General features: G+C 36.6%; 2 protein-coding genes across 2 annotated transcripts; one reads left to right on the top strand and one right to left on the bottom strand.

Moving 5' to 3' along the window:
* Positions 1 to 1,594: 1,594 nt before the first annotated feature.
* Positions 1,595 to 16,724, top strand: LOC127087289 (uncharacterized). The gene is made up of 12 exons (XM_051028167.1): positions 1,595 to 1,790; positions 2,053 to 2,205; positions 3,058 to 3,156; positions 4,747 to 4,850; positions 5,484 to 6,268; positions 6,351 to 6,473; positions 6,587 to 6,675; positions 6,755 to 6,955; positions 13,045 to 13,485; positions 14,243 to 14,326; positions 14,690 to 14,944; positions 16,439 to 16,724. The coding sequence occupies exons 2-11, from the start codon at positions 2,083 to 2,085 to the stop codon at positions 14,717 to 14,719; spliced, it is 2,079 nt and encodes a 692-aa protein (XP_050884124.1). The 5' UTR covers positions 1,595 to 1,790; positions 2,053 to 2,082; the 3' UTR covers positions 14,720 to 14,944; positions 16,439 to 16,724.
* Positions 16,723 to 18,737, bottom strand: LOC127087290 (probable peroxidase 26). Its single transcript, XM_051028168.1, has 4 exons — positions 18,305 to 18,737; positions 17,740 to 17,922; positions 17,455 to 17,614; positions 16,723 to 17,377 (listed from the first exon to the last, which is right to left on the bottom strand). The coding sequence occupies exons 1-4, from the start codon at positions 18,548 to 18,550 to the stop codon at positions 16,941 to 16,943; spliced, it is 1,026 nt and encodes a 341-aa protein (XP_050884125.1). The 5' UTR covers positions 18,551 to 18,737; the 3' UTR covers positions 16,723 to 16,940.
* Between the last annotated feature and the right edge of the window lie 432 nt (positions 18,738 to 19,169).

The raw sequence follows: 19,169 nt of genomic DNA, 5'->3' as shown, positions 1-19,169 counted from the left end.
TTCACCCAACCACAACGGCCCAACTACAACAACATGGACACCGAACTCAATTACGGAAATACCGTTGGCAACAACCCCCCAGCTATTGGGGACAAATGATGACATATCTATCAAATACCATTGTACCTTCCACCAGACATTCACACCAACCACCATTAGATCATGTCAGCACTCAAAGACCCCAAACACCTTAGGAAAATCGTGGGAGACCTCGAAGACAGACTAACACACCTGAATGTAGAAGAGGGGTGCGTTTCAATGGACAGGTCGTTGAATTTCTTGTCAATTCTATGTAATTTTTCATTATAATATACTATAATTTTTATTTTCAGTATTTCATTTAATTAATTATAATTATAATATTTAAGATTAAAAACAACAATATGAAATGAGCATACGCCATATGCATTGGTGCATACTCTGTCAATGCATGTGACATCAAGACATGCATGCGTCAATGCATGTGGCGTGTACATGCATTTATTTTGCATGCAGGAGCCCAGAGCCTTGGCGCCTCCTATGTAGATTAGTTGGATGCATCAGTTCAACTGATGCATCAGTAAAAAAAAAAGAAAGTGATTATTTTAGTATATTTTTTGAAAATTTAGTTATTTTAAAATTTTATTTAAAAATACTGGTTACTTTAAAAAAAAGTATGTAAATAATACTTAAATTATAAATTAGTAAGTTTATTTTTAGATGAAAACTATGGATTATTTATTGCTTCTCCGAAAATATACCTCTAAGCAATAAAGGCATACACCCTTAAAATTTTTATAAAAAAATAATCATAAAAATTTGTCAATATTTAAAAAAATAATTTTTAGTAAAAATAAATATGAGTAGTTTCGTGTCACTGTATATTAATATCGTATAATATTAATTAAGATGACTTAACAAACTAAAAGTATAAATTTAATTCAACAATAATGGTAAAAACTTCATATAATTTAAAAATTAAATTAAAAAGATATGAATAATTTCAAAATTAAATTAACAATTTTATATCATTTTACTTTTTTTTTCTTTCTGTTAATACATTTTTTCAAAATAATTTCTTTTGATGGATATTATTTTTTTATTAAAGAATCTAACATTTCTACTTTTATTTTCTTTGCATTAGTACATTTTTTTTAAAGGATTTCTTTTGGTGATATTATTTTTTCATTAAAAGGATTCTTCTTATATTTTATATTTGACTCATTCTTCTTACATTCTAAATGCATACCTAAAATACATCATATTGGTCATAACAATACTATATTATTCTATATAATAATGATAATAATACTATTACTATTATTTTATACACAACCCTTTCAATTCATGAACTCATAGTAGCTTTAATTTTTATTTTCTGAATCTCACCTAATAAACAAAGACTTAAATTTTGATTGTTGAAGTTACACTCATTTGGCCGAAGATGCTGACTTTATGTGTATTCTATATTTCATCAATTAATTTTTTAGAACTACCCTTTTGGCTTCATGAATAAGCCATAGTCAAAAATACTTATTTAAATAATTTAAACGCATTTAATATTTAATTAAAATAAAACAGTATTTTCATTATTATAAAAAAACAAACAAACGGTATTTTCATTCATTCAGTGTTATTATTAGAGGGAAATGGCGAATGAAGCAAGCATGGAGAAGAAGAAGCTCTTCCCGAATCTCTGAACTTCAATTTTCTCAGATCTCTCTTTCTATCGTTCGTTCAAATTCACATCAATCAATTCGAATCGTTCCTCTACGATCCTTTCATTTCGTTTTATTCCTAATCGGTTTTCGGTATGATTTTCGTTTCTGCTTTAAACCTTCGTTTTCCGAATATTTTTGACGATCGATTAGTACTGATTTGTTGTGTTTATTGATATCGAGTAATGTTCTGTTTATTTGTAATTTTGTTCAGATCATTTTGTTTATGTGTTTGAATTTTGAAATTATTGAAAATTATTGTTGTGCTGTTAGGAAATAGGAATGGAATGGGACTGATAAATTAGGGTTTGTGTGAATGTTTAATTTGTTGACATTGTTGAGTTTTGTGGTAGAGGTTGCTGAGAAAGTGGGAGTGAAGAGTCTGATGTATTGTGAGGGGGAGGAGAAGCAATGGAGTTGTGGAAAAGCTGGTACTGTGAATTTGCGAAAAGTGAGCTCGTTAGTGCGCGACATTCGAGATCCTTGCCTTTCTCATTCTCCTGTAAAGGTTGTGCTGTAACTGTAAGACTGCACTCTACTGGGTTTTGCTAATTTATTTGCTTTAATTCTTGTGTTGTGCGTGTTGTTTTTAACTCTAACAATGATTTCCTCTGTGTAAAATGGGATGTGGATAATCAGCCAAATGTATGTTCTATAGTTTGATGTTAGTTCATCAAGTAATGATGCCCTAGAACTTCAAGGCCAATTGCACTTTCCAAGGTCCTTGTTGTATAATGGAATGCATGTTGAGATTGATACTAGGTGAGAAATATCGGAAACATAATCTCTAACAACACTTTTTCTTGAACAGATAAATCTCGTGTGGACCCCCCATAAATTATGTGGGTTTCATTCCTTATGTTTAGTGTCTCATATTAGGTGAGATATGATCAGAAGATTACTTTATTAGTAGGAGGCATCCCTCATATTAGAGATTGATTTTGTAGGGATGAGTTAGGTCTAACTCGTTTATCCAATATTCATTTGGCCACCCACTATCAGGCCACTCACATCATGCTCCAATATCGCAAAGGGACGTGTTAAAGAGTCCCACATTAGATGAGATATAGTTTGAAAATAAATTTATAGCTGAAGGACATTCCTCACCTTGCAAGTCGGTTTTGTAGGGTTGAATTAGGCTCAACCGAAAAGACTTTATTTAGTGCTACTTATTCCCATTGGGGTGGCACTCATAGGGAGTGTGTTGCTAACATTTTTATTATAGGATATTCCTATTGACCTCTCATTTGAAATATTGGGCATAAGAGGGGACCTTGTTGTTTAAAGTAGAAATAAAATATTTTTCATAAAATTACTTGTTTAATGGTTTTTGTTTACTATGATCATCATCATGGAGCAGGTACACAGAATGCTTAAGCCAGACATATGGGAAGCTTTGTCTGATAGTGAAGGAAAGGTTTTAGGATTCCGGAAGGCACTGAAATTGGTGGTGCTAGGGGTACGTTGTTATTCAAGCCGAGTTCGCGTCATTATTCAAGCTGAGTTTGTTTTTCTATTTAATATCATCACCTTCATCAATATAGTCATTTTCTTCAATTTATGATGCTGCATGCTCATGAATTTCGTGTTCCTTCTCTGTTTTATGGGGTTGAAAATAATACCGGTTTGAGTATGGTGATCGGCTCAGTTCCCATAAGCAAAGTCTTGTGTAAAAATTGTATGAACGGAAGGAATCGGCCTGGTCCCCTGGAGAGAGTTTTGTCCCTTAAGTATTGTACATCTAGGTGCTGCTTTCATTGTTTTCTTAATTTTTTTCAACAAATAACTTGCTCAATCAATAAAAATGTTGTTTCCAGTTATCACCAATTCATTAATAGGATGAGAGGCTTCGTCATTTGTATGTCCATAACACTCTTTGTTTATCATAAGCACGAGCCCTCTTCACCTTTTGGGATCTTGTCAAGCTATTCAACAACAGCTTTTGCATTGTCCAATCACAATGCCAGAATCATGACTACTTCAACTTTGTTTGTGAAAATAAAATAAATTTAATCATCACATTGTTTTTCTAAACATTTGCAAATAAAATATTACTCTTACATTGATAACAATTTGTTTGACTAGTTCATTATTTCTAGACTCTTTATTGGGTTGCTTTTGATGGTGAAAATAAAGCACATTAAATGTGCACCAGGTTCAATTTGTCTAGCCTTTTCGCATGCAGAAATTAAGGCCTGAAAAAAATGCATCTAAGCTATCATATTTAATGATAACTTTTCAGTACACTGAACGCAATCTAGATTCAACCCATTTATCTTGGTTGCTTTGGATACAGAAACTGAGGCCTAATAAGTTGCTTTTTATTTCATATTTACTATTTGCATATAAAATGGCTTTTATTAATTTGTGCCGATTGCTGTATAATATAGTCAGATGACATGCAGATCTAATACTCAACAAGTAATACATCATGTAACCTCTAACTATTAATTTAAAAAAAAAACCATCCCTTCAGTTGTGGGTGCCAAGATCCAGCATGTGATAGGCATATTATATATGTTCAAACTCAAAGTACTCCTTATATTGACTTGCGCAGTGCTCCCTGCTTGAGCTATCATTTGCGGTTAAATTAATCGCAGTTTGTTCTGAATCTACTTTATTCAAGAGTATATCTCAGCCTTGATGTTAGGTTACTCATAGATGTTTGGTCTTGTAAAGTACATGTTGTAAGGAAGGTGTACCAAAATCCCATTTCGGCTAGGTACATGGCCAAAGTACTCCTTATTATGACTTGAGCAATTTTCCCCCATGAACTAATTCTTGGAATTGAGCTGGGTCTAGTCCATTTTCAATCATAATAATAGGCCATATTCACGGTCTCATTAAAATAATATAATTAAAAAAATATACCCTACCTTAAGTCGTGAGCAAATTTGTGAGTTTAATTTTCTTTTACATCCATATAAAAATATTCAAATGTACTCGAGACATCAGACATGCAAACTGAGAATTTCTTTCTAAAATCAAGGCTAATATAGGAATTTTTGTTCTTTTCTGATTTATTTCCTTTTCTTCCCATGTCGGTTAGGGTGTAGATCCATCAATTAGACCCGAAGTTTGGGAGTTCTTACTAGGTTGTTATGCACTGAGCAGCACTGCTGAGTATCGAAGAAGGTTGAGAACAGCTAGAAGGTGCAGATCAATCCACTTCCCTTAATTTCTTTATCTCTAGTATTTACTGGATATTATAGATGCTTATTTTGCATGTAATGAATATTGCATGTAATTTCTTTTGCATGTGGCCATATGTCAATGCATTCATGAATACGTGATGTAGAATTGTGGGAAAACAGCCGCAATAATGTTGCCCAGCCTTTTAGACCATCCCAATTAAAATATTTTTATTTTTATTTTAATTTTTTTTATGATGTTTCATGGATGGATAAGAACCTATCAATCAGAATTCATTCTTTTATCAGGGGCAGACTTTAAATTGGTGTGAGTAATTCAATGGAAAATCAATCAAGTATTCTTCCAATTTGATTATCCTAGGTGGGACTTTATTCCAATTTTTCCAAAGGCTACAAGACGATTTCTTCCGTGTCTAAACCCATGACTAAGTTCTCTGCAAAGGCCCATAACAATTCATTCCTTTGAAATCTGTCAGGCAACTACATGTAACTGTCAATAGAAATGTGGTTGTAAAATCCATTTAGCTTTCAATGGAGACACAATTTGTTTCAGCTTCTGTACTGTAGCACCTTTCTTGGATTCTTGAATATGTAGTTATTACTTATTGACATCCTTGAGAAATTACCATTGCAGGGAGCTTTATAGGAACCTGGTTAAGCAATGTCAAGCAATGCATTCAAGTGTGGGGACTGGTTCATTGGCATATGTTGTTGGATCCAAAGTTATGGATATGAGGACCTCCTCTAAAGATGAACATAAAATCGAAGCTAAACTAGAAAGATCAATATCTATTGATAATAATGTTGAAGTAGAACAGTGTCATGGCAGGAGCATTATTAGTGCCAAGGCAGCAACCGCACGTCATCATGAAAGCTCTGATAATTGGGCTGACCAAGTTAATTTGAGAGCAAGCATAGGTAGTAGTGCAATTTATGATTCTTCTGGTCATCTATGCTGCAGTTCCCCAAAGACAGGGAGAGAACCAGATGGATCACATAATATGATTGACAGTAGTTTTGATTTTCCTCCTTTACCTGTCACCAATCTGTTTGAAAAGAGCGATGAAGATAAAAACTCGGTCATAGAGCATGGCAATAAACTTTCTGCACGTAAACTAAGATTAGAAGATGACTCAATGCATAGCTTCGATGTCAATAACAATGTAGACTTAGTTATTGAATCAAATGGCCAACCTCTTACTACCTTCCATCCTGTAAACTCTGAAATTGAAATTGCTTCAGCTGATGAAGATGAACCAGAATTTTCATCTGACAATCCAGTTTATGAAACACGGATAGTAAATCAACTAAAAATATCAGATGTACCACAGCCAGCGATGACAAGTGCCTCGATGTCTCAAGGATGGGCTGCCAGTGAAGATAGAGTATCAGAATGGCTTTGGACTTTGCACAGGATAGGTATATAAGTTGTATACTGTGTTTGTTCTTGAATGTTTTATTCTGCTATTGTTTCATGCTAACAAGCTTAATCCTTTTCTAGTTGTTGATGTTGTGAGGACCGATAGTCATCTTGAATTCTATGAGGACAGGAGAAATTTAGCTAGAATGTCGGATATCCTTGCTGTCTATGCATGGGTTGATCCGGCAACAGGGTATTGTCAAGGTTATTTTTTTCCCTGTAAATTTCTTGACTTCTTGCCAATGCGGGATGCTTGTAACACTAGTTTTGGACCCAAAACTTACCTTCTTTTTACTGGCTATTGGGTTTTATTTTAGGTATGAGTGATTTGCTGTCTCCCTTTGTGGTAATCTTTGAGGATAACGCGGATGCATTTTGGTGTTTTGAGATGCTTTTGAGAAGAATGGTATTTGCGAATTCGGATAAGATTCAAGAACATAACTTTGTTTGCAGTGACTGACTTGTTTTCTTTGACCTATCTCCAGAGAGAGAATTTTCAAATGGAAGGCCCAACTAGGGTGATGAAGCAGTTGCAAGCATTATGGCATATTCTTGAGCTGTCAGACAAAGAACTTTTTGCCCACCTATCAAAAATTGGTGCTGAAAGCCTTCATTTTGCATTTCGTATGTTGCTAGTTCTCTTTCGGAGAGAGTTATCGTTTAATGAGGCTCTTTCAATGTGGGAGGTTTGTGCAACATTCTTCCAACCCCCTACCCCCACCACACACAAAAATCCCAGTGATTGTATAAACGTATTATTTGTTCCACAAACTAATTTTATTATTAGCAAAGTAGTCCCTTCTTTTGTATGCCACCTGTGCACTTAACGGTGAAATGTAGCAGAGTAACATTTGGTAAACAAAATAATTTATGGAACACTCGTTTGGAAAAGAAATTGAAAATGGGTATCAACTTGGAAAACTACAACACTTTGATTGACCAAAAACTTGTTTAATCCCCACACATTTTTTCAAACTTTTGAAATTCAATTAGAAAGTTAATCCTAGAGAAACCGATAGGAATGAATCGGACCCCACAAGTGATGATGGGGATGTGTTAGTTAACAAAGATAATTTTGGGCCTAAACAGTGGAGGGTATATGTGAGAAAGAATAAGAAAGGCCCAATTAATTAGTATTCTCCAAATAAATAGGAGTCTCAGTTAGTTTGTTAGTATTTCCAAATAAATAGGAGTTAGTTTAGTATTCCCCATATAAATAGGAGTGTATGGGGCAGTAGCTAGGTATGCTATTATTTTCTGTTTTTCATATTAGGGTTTGGGCAGTGAGAGAATTGTTTTCTCTAACTGAGGAGCAGTAGCTCTGGAACTTTTTCGTTTTCATATTCATTAATAAAATAATTTTCTCCATTCTATTCTACCTTTCCTCTGATCTATCAATTGGTCCGACCTGCCGGATACATGCAAACCAGAATGGCAGAGAGAATTACTGCAGTTGAGGAACGCTTGGGACGTGTGGAAACTAGTATTGAGGATTTGCGTACTTTCATTGCTGCGGAGATTCAACGGGCGATGGTGAATCGTGAATCACCTCAGTCAAGCGGTACAACGGTTACCTCACCGTTGGATGAGTTTCGTTTGTCCGCAAAGAAGGTGGAGTTGCCAGCATTTATCGGTGACGATCCGGTTGCGTGGATCACTCGTGCTGAGACATACTTTGAAGTACAACGAATCTCTCAGGATGTTCGTATTCAGTTGACAAAGTTAAGTATGGAAGGCCCTACTATCCATTGGTTTAACCTATTGGCGTGATTCAATTGAGGAATTGTCATGGGAGAACCTCTGTGAAGCAATGATGGCGAGATTTGGAGGAGGGCGTTTGGAGAACCCCTTCGAAGAACTCAAGGATTTGAAGCAATCTGAGACGGTGGAGGATTACATCGTCGAATTTGAATTGTGTTCATCTCAGTGTGGAAGGTTACCAGAACAACAATTTCTGGGCTATTTTATTGGTGGTTTACGTCACGACATCCGTTCTCGGGTAAGAACATTCAAGTCGCACAACCGGTATGTGGCGATGCAATTGGCACGTGATGTGGAACGTGAATTTGCTGAAAATTCAGGTCATGGATCTGGTTCACGTTACAAACCGGGTCATGGCTCTTGGACAAAATCTCAAAAATCTAATTGGGCTTTTCGCGAAGGGGAAGGAAAAGGATCTGCAATTCAGACCCAAACTAATAACTATTTGGGCAAAACGCGTACTGCTTCGGGTTCGGGATCTCAAACTGGGTCAACACGCCCTACTAATTCTACAGCATCTTCTCGCCCAAATTTAGGTGACAACTTGCGCCGTCATTCTCGTGGTGTCCGCCATCTACCAAGTGCAGAGGTTAATGAGCGTCGTGCGAAAGGACTCTGTTTTCGTTGCAACGAACGATGGGATCCTCTCCATCAATGTGCAACAAAACAGTTACGATTGATTATCTTGGGGGATGATGAAATTGTCAACGATGAAGGAGAGATTGTCGTGTTAGAGGCTGAGTTGGAAGAAGAGGTCACACAAGAGGAATTAGAATGTAAAATTATGGGCCTGTTTGGTGTATCCACTAATCTAAACTAGGTCCGGACGATGAAATTGGAGGGATGTTTACAAGGTGCATCTATTCTGGTTCTTATTGATAGTGGAGCCACACATAATTTCATATCCCCTAAGGTGGTGGAAACCCTCTGATTGCCTATGGTGCCTTCTAATCCCTTGGGTGTTAAGTTAGGAGATAGTCATCGTGTCCTAAATAGGGGTAGATGCAATGGAATTCAGCTGAACGTGGGAGCGGTGCAAATTTGTTTTGATGCTTATGTACTGGAGTTAGGAGGTGTGGATTTGATTTTGGGAGTTGTGTGGCTGGAAACTTTGGGGAAGGTGACCATGGATTGGAAAGAAATGTCTATGGTGTTCAACCATAAGGGCAGTATGGTGAAATTACTTGGTCAAGCTGTAGATGATACGATGGCTACATTCCAAAGCATTATCACTCCTTCTCGAATGATAGCAGGCTGTGAATGGCCTACCTTGATGGAGGTGCTAGGATCACCGGTGTCACGTGTCTCTGATCATCAGACGAAGGAGTTGGGAGGATTGTTGGATCGTTTTGTTATTGTGTTTAAAGAAATTCAGGGTCTTCCTCCGCCAAGAAACACTAGCCATTCAATTGAACTTTTACATGGTGCTGGTCCGGTAAGTGTGCGGCCTTATAGATATCCTCATTTACACAAGGATGAAATTGAAAAACAAATTCAGAGCCTAATGCAACAAAGGGTGGTGAGAAACAACACCAGCGCTTTCTCTAGTCCCGTCATTTTGGTCAAGAAGAAGGATCAATCTTGGCGGATGTGTGTAGATTATCGGGCACTCAACAAGGTAACAAGTCAAGACAAGTACCCTATTCCTGTTGTAGATGAATTGTTAGATGAGTTACATGGTTGTAGTTATTTCTCTAAGCTCGATCTTAAAATCTGGTTATCATCAAATCCGTATGAAGGAAGAGGATATTCATAAAACGGCTTTTCGGACTCATGAGGGTCACTATGAGTTTTTGGTAATGCCGTTTGGCCTCACCAATGATCCCGCAACCTTTCAATCGGTGATGAATGCAATTTTCAAGCCCTTTCTAAGGAAGTTTGTCCTGGTTTTTTTTTGATGATATCCTTGTATACAGTAGTAGTTGGGCTGATCATTTGCAACACTTGGAGGTGGTTCTTAATATTCTGAAGCAGCATCAGTTTGTGGCAAACCGGAAGAAATGTACCTTCGGTCAGCACCAAGTGGAATATTTGGGCCATGTCATTTCCAAAGCAGGGGTTGCTGTTGATCCTGCCAAGGTTAGCAGTGTGTTACAATGGCCGATTCCTAAGAATGTTAAAGGAGTGCGAGGGTTTTTGGGGTTAACTGGTTATTACAGAAAGTTTATAGCCAACTATGGAAAAATTGCTAAACCCTTGACATAATTGACAAAGAAGGACGATTTTAGCTGGAATGCGGCAGCGACTGAAGCTTTTGAGAAATTAAAAGTAGCTGTTACAACTGCCCCAGTTTTAGCCCTGCCTAATTTCAAGGTTCCATTTGAAATTGAATGTGATGCCTCAGGAAAAGGAGTTGGTGCAGTGCTGTTGCAATCAAAACATCCCATTGCATATTTTAGCAAGGCTTTTGCATCATCGAGGTTATCCAAATCTGCCTATGATAAGGAGTTAATGGCTTTAGTGTTAGCTATTCAGCACTGGAGACATTATTTGTTAGGAAGGAGGTTTGTGGTCTATTCTGATCAAAAGAGCCTAAAACACTTGTTGCAACAACATATTACTACGACAAATCAGCAAGAATGGATGGCTAAGTTGTTGGGTTTTGACTTTGAGGTGGTGTACAAGGTGGGAGTGGAAAATAAGGTGGCTGATGCTTTATCTAGACAACACGAGGATGCAGAGTTGCAAACTATTAAATCCTACCCTATTTGGCAGCAGAGCAGCCAACTGCAACAAGAAGTATCAAATGATCCTTTGCTTAAAAATATTGTGGAGGCTATTCAAAAGGATCCTAATGCTAAACCTGGTTTTGCTTTAAAAGGTGGCATATTATTCTACAAAAATAGGTTAGTAATACCTGCTAGCTCACCACTTATTGAGGAGTTACTCAAAGATTTTCATTCGTCTCCGAGTGGGGGTCACTCCGGCTACCTACGCACTTATAGGAGAATGGCAGGAACTTTATATTGGCAAGGGGTGATGCGGAGGGTGCAAGATTTTGTGAAAGCTTGTGATACTTGTCAACGACAAAAATATGCGGCAACTACTCCTAATGGATTACTACAACCTCTTCCTATTCCGGTTTTGGTATGGAGTGAGATATCTATGGATTTCATTACTTGTTTGCCAAAAAGTAATGGATTTGAAGCTATATTGGTTGTTGTGGACCGTCTCTCCAAATACAGCCATTTCATTCCTCTTAAACATCCATTTACTGCTCGCTCAATAGCTGCTATTTTTGTGAAGGAAGTGGTTAGATTACATGGAATTCCGGAGTCTATTCTTAGTGATCGTGACCCCTTGTTTGTGAGTATCTTTTGGAAAGAGTTGTTCAAGTTAGTTGCACGGTGCTTAAAATGTCCTCGGCATACCACCCACAAACGAATGGCCAAACAGAAGTGATTAATCGTTGCTTAGAGGCCTATCTACGTTGTTTTATTGCAGATCAACCTAAGACATGGGCACACTGGATTCCGTGGGCAGAACTGTGGTACAATACCACATTCCATGTGTCTACAGGGTTCTCCCTTTTCGAGGTGGTGTATGGCAGAAAACCTCCAGTGTTGGTGCATTTTTTAGAGGGCGAAACCAGAGTAGAAGCTGTAGCGCAGGAGTTAAGGGACAGAGATGAGGCGTTGCGTCAATTAAAAACTAATTTACTCAAAGCCCAGGAGCACATGAAATACCAAGCTGACAAGAGACGCAAGGAAGTGCAATTTGAGGTTGGTGATTGGGTTTTCCTCAAATTACGTCCTCATCGACAACACTCGGTTGTGCAAAGAATCCATCAAAAATTGGCCCCTAAATTTTTCGGACCTTATCAAATCATGAAGAAGATAGGACAAGTTGCTTATAAGTTAAAGTTACCACCAACATCTAAAATACATCCTACCTTTCACGTGTCGCAATTGAAGAAAGCGGAGGGAAACTATACTACTACTACTACTACTCAACTACCTATCAGTTTAGAGTCAGAAAAAGGGGACATTACTCCGGCCAAGGTTTTGTCATGGAGGGATAAGTTCGATGGTGGACAGCACAAGAGACAATGGCTGATTCAATGGGAAGGGATGGATGTTGGAGATGCTACTTGGGAAGAGGAACTGTTATTGAAGAGTCAATTCCCTGATCTACGCCTTGAGGACAAGGCTAATGTTGTAGGTGGGGGTGATGATAGGAATGAATCGGACCCCACAAGTGATGATGGGGATGTGTTAGTTAACAAAGATAATTTTGGGTCTAAACAGTGGAGGGTATATGTGAGAAAGAATAAGAAAGGCCCAATTAATTAGTATTCTCCAAATAAATAGGAGTCTCAGTTAGTTTGTTAGTATTTCCAAATAAATAGGAGTTAGTTTAGTATTCCCCATATAAATAGGAGTGTATGGGGCAGTAGCTAGGTATGCTATTATTTTGTGTTTTTCATATTAGGGTTTGGGCAGTGAGAGAATTGTTTTCTCTAACTGAGGAGCAGTAGCTTTGGAACTTTTTTGTTTTCATATTCATTAATAAAATAATTTTCTCCATTCTATTCTACCTTTCCTCTGATCTATCAGAAACCTACTCACTTGCATTGCATGTCTGCTTCTGCTGGAAGCGATATGGTTGCTAGTAGTGAACAAGAGTGAAATATGATCCTAGTTTTAAGGCTGATTGCCGTCGGTTCAAAATCACGCATATCTAGTTTTTTTCTTGGAGGTTGAGTTGCAATTTAATTTCTAACAATAAGTTAATTCAAAGGCAGAGATTGGCCTTCCATACCTTGTGAGTATTGATTTGATCAAGTTTATTGGGGTCTTATCAAAATAATCATATGATTTTTGAAGAGTAGTTATGAGTAAGTGTTTTTATTTTTGGACACAACTTTGCGCATATGGATTTGAAAGTATTGTTGCAATGAAAATTATGCCTGTAATTCTGAAACAGACAATATTTTGTGCCCTTTATTAATAACCTTTTTGATACATCATTGGGTTAGTCTGTTGATACACGATAGTAATCTTGTAAAATGCAGATGATGTGGGCAGCTGACTTTGATGAATCCTGGACATATGATTTAGAGGAGAATTGTCTGGAAGCATTGGATTTACATCTTCCCAGAGACTCAAGCAGTTATATAAAAGAAGCACTTGCTGATTCTGATGATGATAGTATCAAGAGTGGTTCGCAGTCAAATCATAATGAAAATGACAGCACAAAAACCAGCCCGCAGCCACATCACGGGAACACTGATCACCCTGTATCTGATGTCAAATTGAAGTTGCATGCATCCAATACCTTTTGTGGCTTGGCAAGGAATATCTGGCCAAGAAATGATCGAGTTCAAACAAGAATAATTTCCTCCTTGGCAAGGAAAGGAAACGACGAATTAGCCACCTTCTGCGTTGCAGCAATTCTTGTTTTAAACCGCCAAAAGATTATTCGAGAAACCCACGCGTTCGATGATATGATAAAGGCAGGTGCATTGATATTTTGTTTTTACCCAGCAATTAATGGTCACTATTAAAATTATAATAATTATATTCTCAAATTACACTTTTTTGGTGTTTTGTTTATCATGTCTGGTGTAGGGTACCTTGGTTTGGTTTGGTTTATGTTTTAATCTGGATTCTGGAAATATGAAGTTGGAAGTGTATTGATTTTGTTGTTGCGAATCTTTATTCTGTTAAGCACTTTGTATTATCCCTATGTTTTCTCAGTCATTTGCATAATAATGACATCTCGGTGTCATTTTTGATGTGTCTGATGTACTTTTTATACGTGATTAGAGTTTGTACGTATTATAGTTGATAATTTCCATTTAATAATAGCTTTAGCTCTCTTCTCTCAGGTACTTTCTCAGTTCTTATGTTTCAAATGACGCGAGCTTATGATTACGTTACATGTGATTATTATTTGTCTGACTGAAACTCTATTGCCAATATTTTAATTCTGTGCATTCTATTCCTTTTGGTCATGCTTAGTTATATCAGTTTTTTTTTCCTTCCAGTTAAGTCCTCTATGCTGGTTGTCCTGAATCTTACTTGAAAACCAATACATACGCATAGTGATGCCCATATGTACTTATACTAATGCTACATGTTCACTATTTTGTTTTTATGGAAATTTTCTTCTACGCGGAGTTTAATTCACCATGTCGAGAAGGAAGAAAGGAAATCAGCCAAGAATATTGTGTATTTTCTGACTTAATATTTCATGATTATATGTTCCAGATTTTCAATGACAATATGTTGGAGATCAATGTAAAAAGATGCATAAGGACAGCAATCAAACTCCGAAAGAAATATTTTAACAAGGCAAGTCCTGAATTAGTTAATTTTCTCTACTTGCTACTCATATAAGAGGGCAATAAATTCTTTTGCTAATTTTTTTTGGCAATGTTCAATATTCTTATTTTAATCTTTAAGTGATCAAATAATTTGTGGAAGTACTGCTGCTATGTATTGTTATTGATCTATGTCTGGTTCGGATGAACTGCAATGCTTGCATTGTTTCTATATTCATGCAAGATAAAATTTAGACCAAATCAATTGCTCTCTGCTGTTCTTTATTCTTATGTGGCAGTGCATTTAGAACGAACTTCCCTCCAAATACATGACTTGCTTTTATCTATATTTCTAAGATTTCCGTGGTAAAATTGAAATTTAATCCCTCGACAGGCAACCAAGAAAAAGAACCGCGCTGCATAGAAAAGAGACTAGGGCAATATCATTTTTATATGCTCTTAAGGCAAAAGCACCGAAAGGCACCGGGGAACACTTATGCGGCCATCCTTTTCCAAATTGGATCCCGGTGTTAATTGTTTTATTACTTATCCACTCTGGATGGGAGACTTTGTAGCTTAAAGTGTTTTTGCTTTTGGAGTTTCATCCAGCTGTTGTACCCTTATTGTCATCATTACTCTTTTTTATGAGGTAATTTCACCTTGTTCTGCTTTACATTTTGTCTGGCTGCTTAACTTTGAATGCTTTTTCATGGATTTCTAGATGGTCTTTCCCAAGTATGCTGCTCACGCAATTCAGTTCCTGTTTTTGGAAATTCGATGTTAGGATTAGTAACGGAAAGAGCGTATTTTACAAGGCTCTCGTTCTGAAAGCTTTGGGCAAAGCTAGAAGGAGTAAACAAAGAAGTTAATAGGTGCATGTGGTTGAAGGAAACAAATATGTTGGGAGTTTATGGGATTCTGACATGTCGTTGCTTCTAGTTGTTTGAAACTCAATCCTGAAGCAGTTAATTTATAACTTAACAACGTCGCATCTTCCCCATGTTGAAAATTGTGTAGCCCTTTAAATTCCTTCGCCAAGGCTGGATGTCACTAATGGAATGAACACTCCAGTCCCTGTTGAAGGGATTCTGGGACTTATTTAATATACCTGCTTCATACTCGCTCCATCTCATTATAAGTGTCTTATTTGGAATATTTCTGTCTAAAATCAATTACTATCACTTTAGAATATCAAAACAACATATATTTACTTTTTACAGTAATATTCTTATTTAGTTAAATAGTCAACCTACCTATTCTATTGCTACTACTTTTAAGCACTTAAATAATTTGAGTATTTTAGGCTATACAAAATTTTTAATTGCAAAATTCAAAATAACAAACCATTATCTTAAGAAATATGCGTGACACAAAGAGACACTTATAACAAAACAGAGGGAGTGCGTTGCAAAGGATTTGTCTTTCACACTTCATTGCATTTGATTGTTAGTAAATTAAATTTATGTCTGGTTGATTAGCACCACGCAATATCCATTTGACAATTCACTAGCTGTAGTAGCATTGCTGATGATATTTCAATAGTGATTTTAATTTATTGAATGCTGGAAATCTTTCTCTAGAAAATTGATTTTGGACTAGTTATTAAATGGCAAAGTGTTGCGATTGATTAGAAACTTTGTTGGAAATTGATAAATTCAGATTTGAGTGCAACATATATTTTTTAAAATTTCCAGTTTATCTTTATTGTCTAATGAAGGAGATTTATTCTGTGAGGGATGTTTCCTGAAGATTATATTCAAGATTTGTTCCCTTTTGTAGTGTTTGATTTTTTACATTCTTATGTTTATCTTTGATCTTTTACATTATATTTCAGTAGGGATTAATTTATTGAATGCTGTAATATTTCTCTAGAAATTTGATTTTGGATTGGTTATTGAATGGTTAAGTGTTGTAAGAAATCTTGCTGGAAATCGATTAAATCAATTTTAAATGCGACACATCATCTTTTTTGGAATTTCCAATTTTTCTTTATTGTTTAACCATGGGCGTTAATTCTGCAAGGGATGTTTCCTGAACACCATCTTAAAGATTTGTTTCCAGAAGATCATGTTAAAAGATTTGTTTCTCTTTGAAGTATTTGATTTTTACATTGCTTATGCTTTATCTTTTCTTCCTCTTGAAGCCAGTATGAAGGTTGATAAGTGGATTTTTCATCACTCTGGTTGCTTCCATGTCTGACAAATTGGCAGTCTTGGACACGTGAACTGGTTATGCAGATAATGTTCTTTCAACTTTTGTCCATCTCATATTTCTGGACAACATCATGCATATAAGCTATTACAACTTAGAGCATTTGGAGTGGTAAAAGCACATGCATACAAGAAGAAATGGAGGGTAGATACAGGGGAGAGAATTGTCGCAGTATACGCCTATATACGGTAATATAGAGTTAATCTTTGTGGTGGATTTGAGTTTGCAGAAGAAATGATATATAATATGATATAATGGTTTATACATACCACAGCAATTTTTTTTGTAACTTCTTAAATAGTATCTTACAAAGGACAAAGGAGGGTGCAATTCTTATCCCTTTTCATGTATTATTCATTACCTTCAGAACACAGACAATTAAGTTTAAACAGGGCATATCTGAATCCACACTAAACGTTCAATTTCTCTTGGTGCTAATTTGGGTTTCCCTTATTTGTGAATCGACAATTTTGGCGTATCTGTCCTTGATTTCCGGTTAAAATATTGATATTTCCCATTTTGTACATGGATTCTGCAAAAGTTCTCCTAAAATCTTCGAATCCATCAGCAAATTCTCCAATGATCTCTTTAGTATCGTCACCATTTAGTAGTTGTTGATCAATTTCCAGGACAGCTTCGTCGCGCAGGATCCTATTGTAGTATGATTCTCTGAAGGTGTAATCTGAACCAGATTCTGGGTTTAGGAATACCAGTGGGTCATGTTGTCCTTTCTTTGTTTTCGGGGGACAAAGTTTTCGCATATAGTCTCGAAAAGTAGCATCCATGCTTGGGTCTGAGTTTCCAGTACCACTGTGATTATACAGCCTATCGACAATGTGGCTACAATGTGTTTGGCCCAATGTGTGTGCCCCTGTGTGATATGAAATAAACTCTCATTTAGAACATATTATTAGCATGTAGTTTAACTGGATTGTAATGTTGCCTTACCTAAGAGTGTTGTCAAATCTATTACATCCAAGTCCCTTGATTTGAAGTATGTTAGAGCATCCTGCCATGAGATGGATGGTGATGGCAGGTCTACTGATGCAGCATCTGATTTCATGCCATCCTTTCTTCCTGTGAAAACTGGATAACCTGGTGCACCTGCCTGTTGACATTAATTCTCAAATCGGTTACTGTTTGTTAACATTTACTCCTACCTCGAGAGAAGATTTTGGTGCAGAGGAGATACTGCAAGGAATTCTATGTTAAGCAGACTAGTTGAAAGAATACCATTTTAACAGCATCTCTGGCGGCGAGATGGAGTATATCAGCGCAGGAGACAATCCCAGGGCATCGTGATTCCAGAACGGTTTTGATCTTGTCAATTAATACAAATCCTCCAAGCCCCCGGTTCTGTGGTGCTCTTTTTTCTGGATTTGGTCCTTCGTCAAGCAGTATTGAAGCATCACAGCCCTATGCCACATCATGATTTAAGATTCAGGAGAAGTAATGAAAAACACAACTTATGTATTTCTAATGCTCTGAAAGGTATGCATAACACTCGTCCTATCCTTCAAACTTGATGAACTTTAAATTCTAAGTTGGATTAGATTGATTAGCAAGAGTTGGTGTTTCTAGCCTACTATGTTTTCAAATGCAACCAACTTGCATATTTTTCAGTTTCAAGGGTCTGTTTTTATAACCTATCTTTTAGTTGTTTCTGTTACCTAAAGTTCCTTTCAGCCATTGACCTCACAGGACATCTCTTTCTTAGCTTAAAAAGTTGAAAAAAAGGAGAAAAGAAAATACTACCCGGTACCAACGTGAATATAAAGGGAAAGAAGTGAGTACATACAGTGACGAAACAGTCGGAGTAAACCAAGCGTAGTAGCTTAGCAGTAATACTTTTGTCATGATCATATATCAGCTTCACTTGGTGCCGGACATACTCCTCTGCGTAGCGGCATGTAGTGTTGAACTCATAGTAATGCCACTGCAAGTTTGGATGTGGAGGTGCTGCTGCTGCCGCCACTCCTTGACACAAACTGAATACTGCAAAAGATATTATTAGTGGAAAAGCAACATACACAAGTCTCCCCATTAGGGCAAAACAACTCTTGCTCTTTCCTTGTATATTACTAAGCTTGTTGTGTAGGTATTGATTGCAGTGGCTTGAAACTTATTGCATCTTGCTACTTATATAGCAATATACAGTCCGAGTGGCAATAACTAACCAGCCAAAGAAAGAAACCTTGAAAAATAAAACTAATGGGTTTCAAGTTTCAAATTTGAATCTTTATTGATATTAAAATCTATAATAATATAATCCATGCATTACTTACGGCACCGTGTGACGGTAGAGAGAGGCATGGAGCTGTTCACATGCACCAATGCACTTTCAACATCCTTCCCTCTAAAGACGTGGGTTGCAAGTAACGTGTTTTCCATGTGAACTCTACTTGGATTTAGGGTCTCATTAAGTTCTAATGCTCTAGCCACCATCATAATGCTTCTGTTTAAAGATCCAATGTCTACTATAAATCTAGAAAAATTAGCGTTTTCTTCTGCAAGTATAAAGTTGATATTGGTCCGAAAATTAGTTTAATAAATATCTGTGTATTGTCTCGGATTTAAATTCAGAAATTGAGTGTCTATATCATTATGTAATTACTAATTCCGAGTATTTTTTTAATACTTTAAAATTTACTAATTGAGTATTA

The sequence above is a fragment of the Lathyrus oleraceus genome, chromosome 5 (assembly GCF_024323335.1).
Source record: "Lathyrus oleraceus cultivar Zhongwan6 chromosome 5, CAAS_Psat_ZW6_1.0, whole genome shotgun sequence".
Classification (NCBI taxonomy): domain Eukaryota; kingdom Viridiplantae; phylum Streptophyta; class Magnoliopsida; order Fabales; family Fabaceae; genus Lathyrus; species Lathyrus oleraceus.
The sequence above is the reverse complement of the archived record's forward strand: the minus strand, read 5'-3'. Positions and strand labels throughout refer to the sequence as shown.

Coding starts and splice junctions, on each gene's coding strand:
- LOC127087289 (XM_051028167.1), top strand. CDS start 2,083: ATGTATTGTGAGGGGGAGGAGAAGCAATGGAGTTGTGGAAAAGCTGGT. Junction 4,851..5,483: donor AGGTTGAGAACAGCTAGAAG/GTGCAGATCAAT, acceptor TTACCATTGCAG/GGAGCTTTATAGGAACCTGG. Junction 14,327..14,689: donor GAAAGAAATATTTTAACAAG/GCAAGTCCTGAA, acceptor ATCCCTCGACAG/GCAACCAAGAAAAAGAACCG.
- LOC127087290 (XM_051028168.1), bottom strand. CDS start 18,550: ATGGGGAGACTTGTGTATGTTGCTTTTCCACTAATAATATCTTTTGCA. Junction 17,923..18,304: donor ACTCCGACTGTTTCGTCACT/GTATGTACTCAC, acceptor GATGTGGCATAG/GGCTGTGATGCTTCAATACT. Junction 17,615..17,739: donor CCAGAGATGCTGTTAAAATG/GTATTCTTTCAA, acceptor TAATGTCAACAG/GCAGGTGCACCAGGTTATCC.